The sequence below is a fragment of the Centropristis striata genome, chromosome 4 (genome assembly GCF_030273125.1).
Source record: "Centropristis striata isolate RG_2023a ecotype Rhode Island chromosome 4, C.striata_1.0, whole genome shotgun sequence".
Lineage (NCBI taxonomy): Eukaryota > Metazoa > Chordata > Actinopteri > Perciformes > Serranidae > Centropristis > Centropristis striata.
In genome coordinates this window covers 10,505,641-10,515,527 of record NC_081520.1, presented here as the reverse complement: position 1 = coordinate 10,515,527, position 9,887 = coordinate 10,505,641, and the positions used below count along the sequence as shown (strand labels likewise).

The 9,887-nt window shown below is 37.6% G+C and overlaps 1 protein-coding gene across 4 annotated transcripts in view; it reads right to left on the bottom strand.

Moving 5' to 3' along the window:
• Positions 1-5,822: 5,822 nt before the first annotated feature.
• Positions 5,823-9,887, bottom strand: part of ncam1b (neural cell adhesion molecule 1b) — an 82,125-nt gene continuing 78,060 nt past the window's right edge. For all 4 annotated transcript variants that reach the window (XM_059330977.1, XM_059330974.1, XM_059330975.1 and 1 more), the window contains one exon: positions 5,823-7,924. In XM_059330977.1, the coding sequence (XP_059186960.1) occupies positions 7,804-7,924 (121 nt within the window). In that variant the 3' untranslated portion in view covers positions 5,823-7,803. The remainder of the gene's footprint in view (positions 7,925-9,887) is intronic.

Genomic DNA, 9,887 nt, shown 5'->3' with positions numbered 1-9,887 from the left:
GAGTCAAAGGCTTTCACAGAGAACTTTTTTTATACCTCCTTTATGAAAGTCCTGTAAATTGCTTGTTTTAAGGAATGAAATGTGCTATGAATTATATTATATGAACAAACTCCTCTGGGAAAATCTTCAGAATAAAAGCAGGAATGCAACTGGAAGGTTTGGTTTATGTAATTGCTACTGCAGTGGAGATGGCTCAGATTATGAGAAGTGTGAGAAAACTGCCTTTTTTAGATATGTACTGTAAAATTCCACACATTTTTCAAGAAACTACGGGGAAATATGGTTAACAAGAAACTAACTAATGCATATCACCATGAAATGCCTATAGTTGATTACTTAATGAAGATAAATTTTTTTTGTATTAAAAGTTTTCTAAAATGTTATGTTTAATATGCAAATGAGGCATCATCTCATCCTAACTTTTAGTTAATTTCGTGGAAATATTCCATCCCGAATAAAGTATACTCAAATAAACTCCTATTTTGGATGTTTTCTTTCTGGAATCAAAATTGACCACTGCATGGACAAACTATTTTGACTCTAGTGTCTAGCCTTCAGAAATGAATTGAAAACATTAATATTCTTTGTGAGAACTTCTGCTTGTCCTTTATTAGAATATAACAATGGAGGTGTTCTTGCTAGAAATCTGCTCTCACAGTTTGGTTGTAGATTAATTTACAATAAATTATTCTTTAAAAAGTGCACATCTTAAGCAATTGCAGCAACCTTCTCTTAAAAGCTGCATCAAATGTCCAGTTTTTAACTCACACCTTATCCTAAACATGTTGTTTCTTACCTTCATTTAGATGCAAAGTAATACTTGGATGAAAAGAGAAAATGCTGTGTAACGATTACATTTCTTCTGTTAGGACTGTCACAAAACCTGTGTAGAAAATACAGGGAATGAAAATGTTTAGACACAAATTTAAAATGAACACACTTGTAGTCTGCAAAGTCAACCAAAAATGTGGGAGTGGTTCTTTAGTGTGCAAGTGTTGTGAAAGTGGGGGGATGGGAGTGTAGCTGACATAGCTCCAACTTGTGACTGATTGGAGGATATTGACATGTTGCAAGAAAAACCTGTATGAAAATAATGCCATTGTTGCCGTTTGTGACCTTTTTACAGAGTGATGGAAAGAGGCCCATTGATGAGATTTTAGAAACACTAAAGCCTTGGCATCGTGGTAATCAAGAGCTTTAAGACGCTGGCCCATGTGGTCAGCTGAGGTCAAGAATGTCAGTCCACACTAACACACCTCCCCCTCCAGTGTCCAGCACTTTACACATATTTGAACTGAATCACTTTTTGGGATTTATTTTCTCGTCATGAATGTTTATATGTGATTTCAGGAATCCCGATGGTTAAAAATTATAAGTGAGTCATGTGTAAGTTTTAAATTATAGAATGAAGTGGTGAAATAAAACTCATTTACTTAATTTTTTTGAGATACTTAACTTGAGTGAACCTATTTTTTTGGTACTTTGCACTTTTATTCGACTGCATTATTGTTTATATTGTAGGGGTTTGTATATAAAACTGGGATTATTATTATTATTAATTATTATTTACATTTTATTGGGTTATGTTTAAAATTGAGATAGTTATTTGTATTGTATTGGGTTGTAAACACTGGGATAGTTGCTATATGGTATAGACAATTTACTATATACAGTCATGGAAAAAAATACTAGACTACCCTTTTTCTTCAATTTCTTGTTCATTTTAATGCCTAAAGCTACATTTATTTGGACAAATATGATGATAACAACAAAAATAGTTAATAAGAGTTTAATCTAAGAGCTGATATCTAGCCATTTTCCATGGATTTCTTGAAAATGATTTTGGTTATTATCAAGAAAACCATGGAAAATGTCTAGATATCAGCTCATAAATTAAACTCTTATGAGCTATTTTTATTGTTACCATTATATTTGTCCAAACAAATGTACCTTTAGTTGTACCAGGCATTAAAATGAACAAGAAAGTGAAGAAAACAAAGGTTGTCTAATACTTTTTTCCATGACTGTTTATATGGGTTTGTTTGAATTTGTTTTATGAGATTGACCTCAAGGTTTCAGACAGGCTTTACCTTATGTTCATTACATCATTGTACTCAGTTGTAAGCTTTGTTCATTCTGTGTTGTTTTTAAACATGTTCGAAATAAAGATACTTCATTCATTCATTCATTCATTCATTCATTCATTCATCATTTAACAGCTATTAGCGACTTTGTAATATTTAACGTACAAGAAAGACCCAGGTGGGTGACAAATTGAAGGGAAAATCTGTGGAGAAATATTTAAACAAATCCAGATACTTCAGAGTTGCACTTTATGGTACAACTAAGTAATTAACATGCAATTATGCTCTGTGGCATGTGTGAAAATACTGAGTTGGCCCCCGTTGATTCTGAGTATCAAGATGGCAAGACGAAAAGATCTTAGCGACTTTGAAACAGAGTTCATTGTTGGGGCACGAATGTCAGGAGCTTCAGTCACACAGACGTGCAGCGACTAAAGTGGCATCTGCATTTAGATCTACGGGAAACACGTCAGTAAACAGGGTCGGAAATTGTGATCGACAGCTCACATTTGATGGCTGTGATGCTCGTGCATTAGTGTGATATGTAAGGAGAGACAGAAGAGCAATGCAGGTGAGTGAGAAGGTCAAAGCAGGACGTGATCAGACTGTCAGCAAGAAAACAGTCCGTCGAAGTAGAGAGGGATATTACAGTGGGGTTGCAGAACTCAGTGGTGCAAAAACCACAGGCACTGATGTAAAGAATATAGTCAAAGATGGTTCATGTGACCATTTGGGCCAAGAGGGGGAGTGCATGTGTGTTGTACAGCTTGACTTCCACATTGAGGGGATCTGATTGCCCTGTCTGTGGGGGGGACATTGTGCTGGCATGGACTTAGGTCCACTTGTTCCCTTAGAGGAGGGGTCAGCAACCTTTACTAACACAAGAGCCATTGTTGGACAAAAAAAGAGAGAAAAAATGTCAGAGTGGAGAGACAAACCTTATTTTGAGCCTCATAATGAACAAGATAGCAAGTCTAAATTAGCCCACCAATATTACTGATCGGTCTTAATGAGCATTTAATATGTTTTTGTAAAAGTGTAAATGAGAGGCTGAAGAAATACCGAAAGCTAGCCTAGCTAGAGAAACTCAAAACTAGACATGAAGTTGGCAAAATTTAGAGGTTAAAGCGACGCGCCGTAGACTTTCATATGCTATGTTGTACATTTTTGTTCACTAAAATGTTAAAACTTTTTTAAACACATTTTTACGACTGAAGAATACAAATTGCTTTAGGCCTACACCAATGATTAATGAAAATGTAAGAAATAGCAGTTTAATTTCGTATACATTTTTGTCACTGCAGACCACATGTTGCTCCAGAACGGCAGGTTGCCTCCCCCTGCCGTGGAGGGAAGGGCTGCTGCAAATCAATAGAAAGTTGTTCCGAGTGATTACCGTTTTCCCGGGATGAAACATTTCTATCCTGATAGGAGTGACTTCTTCCGGGTTTTACAATGCCCCTATCCAGAGGTCAGCAGAACTCAACCCAGTTGAACATCTTTGGGAGATTTATGACCCATATGTGAGACAGTCCTCTCCACCACCATCACCAAAACACCAGCACACCACCATCGCTACTTGTGGAATGAATGCCAAGGCATGTTGGAGCTGCTCTGTTCAGCATGTGGTGGCCCAACACCTTACTAAGACCCTGCATGTTGGCTTTTGCTTTCTTTTGTTTCCCATCAATATATAATGTATATGAAATACAATCCCTTATGTGTAAATTAAACTACATACCATTATATAAAGTTGTCAAAATTAGCTCAACACGTACATCTTGGCATTATCATTAATAATAATCCACTAATATAATAATATAATATGGAGGACATTCTTTCTGCATGATTGCTAATATTGGTGATGATTAAGCTGGTTATTTTAACTTTTACTTAACAAGTAACATATGAATGCTTGTAATGTAGTATTTATATTGTGGAAGTGCTTTTGTTTGAGTGAGTGATCTAAATACTTTTACCATTAGAGGAATAAACACAGCAATTGTAAGTTAAAATGCTAAGGAAATATGACTCTTGGTCCAAACAGTATACAATAATATTAAAGGGATAGCAGCTATATTGAAAAAGGGAAGTATGAGGAACTTATCCATAGTCAGTGTATTACCTACAGTAGATTGTGATGGGCATAGTAGAAGCAGGCAGGAGTACTCACATGGAAATTAAGTGATATATTGCTGTAGACGGGGGCAGCAGCAAAACCTATTTTGCCAAGCCAAAGATTTTTGGGACAATGTAAAAACGTAACGCAAGGGTTTGAAAATCCTGTGCAACCTGAATTTAATTGAACAAAGACAAGATATATAATGCTTAAATGTTGGTGTTTTTTGTAGATATATACACTCATTCACATGCATGCATACTGCTTTTATTTACGTTTTACAGTCTCCCAACATTTTTGGAATTGTTGTTGTATAGATATATTTTTCTTTCCCTTCCTTCCCTGTGTTTTATTTTTTGGTTTGTTTTTATAAATTGTCTACTGACTGGTTTATTTTTGTGCTCATTTAGTGTTCTTGTTGTTGTTGTATTTTCCATAGATTATGTTAACTTAGTCTCTTTTTTATTCTTTGTTCGTCTACCTTGAGGAGAGATCCAGTGTATAAGCCTGTGGCTTCTTGACCTCTACTGACATCTTCATTATCTGGCTTCTGATTGCAAATTCATGAATATTTATTTTCTGTTTTATTTTTATATCTTCTCTGTTCTTTGTTATATACTCCTGAATCATATAACTTTTCTTTCTAGTTTCTAGCATGCTATGATTGATTTGTGTATGTAGTATGCATTAAAAAAGCAATTTACAAAAGAAAAATACAAATTATGTTACTTAAATCGTTGCTACAATTCTGGCGGAATAAACTGATGTTTTTGGTACAAGTCTAGATTTCAATAGAGCTCCTGTTGCACTGCAAACCTCATGTCTCCCCCTTTTCCCCCTCAACTACTCTCTTTACTTTGAAGGCCACATCACCTAACTTCCGGTATGGTCAAGGCTGCGCGCGGCTGACTTGACTCCTCCGTGGCGACGTCACGGCTCTGAATGATCGCCCTCTGCTCCTCGTCTCTCCATCAGGGCTGCAATCAGAGACATCTACAGGGCATCTGAACTACTGACGGGCTACAGGTCAGGACCAGCTAGCTGTTGCTGGAATAAGAAGCAGAAACGGGTTAATGCAGAGTGGATGTGAATTTCAAACCAGTTTGTATATCACAGACAGTCGAAAAACATGAAATTGGGTAAGAGGACAGTCGGTCAGTGTGGAGTGAAACAGGATGCCATGCTGGGTCAGGCTGGCCTCTGTGGTTGTTGACGCTCTGTTGACACTGCACCGGTTTGCGGGTTCGTGTCACATTAGAGGAATGCCACAGCTGAAAATATCAAGCCCTCACTGGTTCAGAGTATTTTGACATCCTAGCCTGGAAGTATTAACTTTACTCCCGCACAAACACGCATTATGTAACACGTGTTTATTTGCTCCCACCTCCATCTGAGCAAGTAGCTCGGGGAATTTTCCAGCCCAACATAACCTGTTTGCACTGTAACCTTTCTGTAAATAGTCCTGAGTGTGTCCATGACATGGCGAAAACAAAAGGGGGGCCAAAAATAGGGATATACTGCCATCTAGTGTTTGAAATGTGTCGCCACATGGTCTGAATCCAAGGAGGGGAAAAAAGGAAAAGTAATTGAAACTAATGACAAAATGGGCCAGGACAAAATTAGATTCGGAAACCATTTTTTATTTTGTAAATGGGTTAGCACTCAGACTGTACACAACAGATATTTTCTGAGTTTGACCCAATAAAACCAAAAGGAGCGTCCAGTGACGAGGGAGCAAGGTGGTCAGGTAACAGCAGTGGAAGGTGAGTAAAGTTTGTCTTCGTGTTCTTATACACTTGCGATCTGTATTCAATTTAATCCAAAGCTTTAAAAAAAAAAAAAAAAAAAAAAAAAAAGTTGTATCTTCTGTTTCAGGTGGGACCACCCTGCTTCCTGCCAATGTTTATCCTGAACTTGTCAAGCAGTCGCTCTTGGTGAGTGAATTTTTGTACAAAAAGACAAAAACTAAAAAAAGAAAAGAAAAAGTTCAAAGACCACATTACAGAACACTTAAATAACAACCGGGGGAGAGAAAATAAAAACAATGTGTAGTAATGCCAGAACAAGCCCCAAAGGTAACACTCATGAAATCAATATGAGAACTATTTCCCCCCAAACAAACATGGGCACGTCTATCTGCCATGTATACATTATAAAGTACTGACTGAATTCATGCCAAGGCTCAAAACACCTTCCTTCACTATAGCTGGCGATATATAGTGCTGTGACCAGAGACGGACAGTTTCATACACTACACGTGTTATAATGACCACATTAGTCCATTTATCGTACTTTTCTTCTAATAATACAATATAGTAAATAAAAAAGAATAGGCTAAACCTCTCACGACAAAGCTATGCAGATTATCATAGAAACTGATGACAAGACAATCTATTGACACACAGGCACAGTGCACAAGCTTGCAGGCAGGAATGGAAAAGAAATCTTTGTAGTTTTTAAATAGTACAAAAAATGCTTTTTAGAGTTTTTATTCTTTTTCTTGCTTTGAAAGCACAACTCAGAAGTACGAAGCCAGACCTTTTTGATCTGCTTTAATGTGAGGAAGAAACAGCAGCAGTTGTTGCCCCCCAAACAAATAGTAAATTTAGCTCAAGATCATAAGATTCACGGTTGTTCAACCCTTGGCTGAGAATCAGCAGTTCTGCTGGCAGTTTGTCTTTTTCTGTGTGTTCAATGAGTTGTTCTTTTTTAGTCAAATCCATTTGATTGACGAGTATTTTAACCAGCACTGTGGTAAGGCAGTGATAGACTGAATATTTTAATCATAAAATGGGCCAAATCTGATCTGACGTGTTGTGGGATTCTCTCTCCCTCTCTTTCCCCCTGCAGCTGACTGTGGGCTAATCCTGTATTTTTATAACCATAAAAAACATGGTTATAATCCAAACATTGAAGTCGGGCCTGTGTTTAATCAATGCCAGGGTATCTGTGAGAGATGGAACATCCCTGTAGCAGACAAAGTGAAACAATAAACCTTGTAAACAAAAACTTTACAACCACTTGCAGGTCACACATGCAGAACAAGCTATTTAATGAGACAAGCCCACAAATTAAGAGTCCAAACTAAAATAAATGCAAACAGTTTTACATTTCAACAGTAAGACATGAAAATAAGAAAAATAATTTCTATATATAGTCAGGTTTTTTATTTTTATACATTTCTCTTGATAATCCAATACTTTTGCGCAGATGCATTTCAAACTAAAAGCACAGAACAGAAAGTCTAATTTCATATATTTACCAAGCGATCATTATAATAAGAGATTGTCCTTAATCTTCCTGACTGGTTAAATAAAATAACAATAAAAAAATAAAATAAATCTCTTATGATCTAAAGATAAATTCCTTGGGTGTAGTAAACATTTCATGAATGAAACCAGAAACCAATCGACACTGTGTGTGTGTGTGTGTGTGTGTCTGTGTGTGTGTCTGTGTGTGTGTGTGTGTGTGTGTGTGGTTTCGAATATGTAGTTAAGGGCACTGGAAATCAAAACTCCTGCAGTGTTTCTCGCTCGTCGCTGCTGCAAAATGTTTTGGATTGGGCTGGGGTTGTGTGTGTGGGGGGGGTTCCCCGGCCCATCATGCTTTGCTCTCGGTGGTATTTGTCTGTATGACACTGTTGTGTTCTGCAGCGATCTCCGTCAGGGCGTTTGATAAGTCTGCCTCCTCCAGTTTGCCTTTCTCATCGGAAAAAATCTTCCTGCAATGGAATGAAAGGAGAAAGTGCAAAATTAGAAATCTGGTCGTCTCTGGGTAGAAAACAAAAAAAATCTGAGCAAACAAACACTTGAGTTGAACACAATTTAACCATTTATTCTCAATGACACCTTCACCCAATATGTAAGAAGACGCTGTTTGTATTTAGAGGTCTTCTTACATATTTCTTCACCACCTTGACAACAGTTAAATTAAACAGATAATTCCCCCGGTATCGACTAACCTTTGCGATCTAAAACAGCATTTATCAAATGTTATCTGATAATCATTAACTTCAAACAGACTATGATGGCACAGCAAATAGGCCCTGGGCTTGTGGTATGTGATATCCATGTTCATCTTAAAGCAGTGCAGCACGGTATCTACATCCTGCCTGCAGCTCTTCTCCTCTCTTCTGCAGTTCAGAGCAGGAAAACACCGTCTAGCCTCTGTTGTCTTTAGTAGAGTCGGTGAGGATTTAGGCAACACTCAGAGGCAAACAGTTGCTGCCTGAGACAAAACACTATGTCGTTAAAATAAAGCCCCCTTCAGACATGGAATGTGTAGGCATTGCTGGCTTCGTCTATCTGTTTGAGTGACCCTGTTTTATCATTCAGACACACACAAGTGTTGGTTATTCAGACAGGACAGGTGTCATGGAAAAAGACAAAGCTTGTGCAATATTGCCATCTGGTGCAGGACAAGGAGTAGTGACACGGCTGAGACAGTAATTATAAGGAATAAGTGTGAATAAGTGGCAGTGATTTTAAAATGACTTTCAGCTGAAGCCTCATTTAAGAGAGGATGCTAAATGTTCTCAATTTCCTAATTTATTAGGGAATTATCTCGTCTAAAAAGTCCAACAACTAAAGAAGCAAAAAACTACAATATGTCATTTGGAAACTTGCCTGTATCTGTCCCTATCAGTCATTTTCAGTGTTTGAGGAATATTTGCAAAATAATTGATGACAATAAGAATTGCAGTGATTGCACTGACAGGGACTATCCTTATACGTTAAGAAAATCTTACCCAATGAATAAATAAATTCTAATAATTCTTAACAAAAAAAGTTCCAGTCAGGAATAGGTATGACTTGCGTGGGCTAAATCGCACAAAAATCCTGATTCTCCTTTATAATAATTGACTAAATGTTTACAATCACGTAGGCAAACTCATTTAAATATGTAATAATTGTGATTAGCGTTTATGATGGAACAGTGGCATTAGAATATCCCAGAAGCTACATAAATCTGGGTGTTTACAGCTAAATGTTTCCTGCCCCTGGACCCCTCTATCTGGCTACTCCTTATCCTTGTGTGGAAAGCCTTGTAAATATGTGTATAACGGTGCACACTTTGAGACAGTCTCTGCTGGGAGGTATTTATAGTGATGCACATGTTTGTAAAGACAAAAGGTGACAGAAATAGTTGCGTAACAAATGAAAGAGAGCTTGAGAGCGAAAAGTTCAAACCCTGCTTACTTTCTCCCCTCTGCACTTGGATTGTCAGTTTTTATTAGTTTGTTGGAAAGGTGTGGGGGAGGAGGGGGGGGTTTCCGAAGCCGGTCATCAGAGGAGGTTGTGGGATTGTTGAAGCAGCTTTGGTCGTGTGGTGCCGTGTTGGACGTCTTACAGAAACGTTACTGGGCTTGCGATATTGTCAGTGATTTTTACATTTGATTTTTTCTGAACAAGACATAAAAAATAACAAGGTGCATGTCTGAAAGGGGCTTAACTATTCTTGTGGTGAATGTTGCAAAAGTGAGGACCCCACGATGGAGAACTATTACACACACAAGCAATAAAAACAGAACCATCATATCACTTGTCTTTCACAATCCACAACATCTCACTAGTAATTAACCCAGTGTCATTACCACAGTTTACCATTACAATATTTCATATTGTGTGGTCAATGGCAAGATGCGGTGGTGAATGAATGGGCATACAAGTTACACGCACACACTC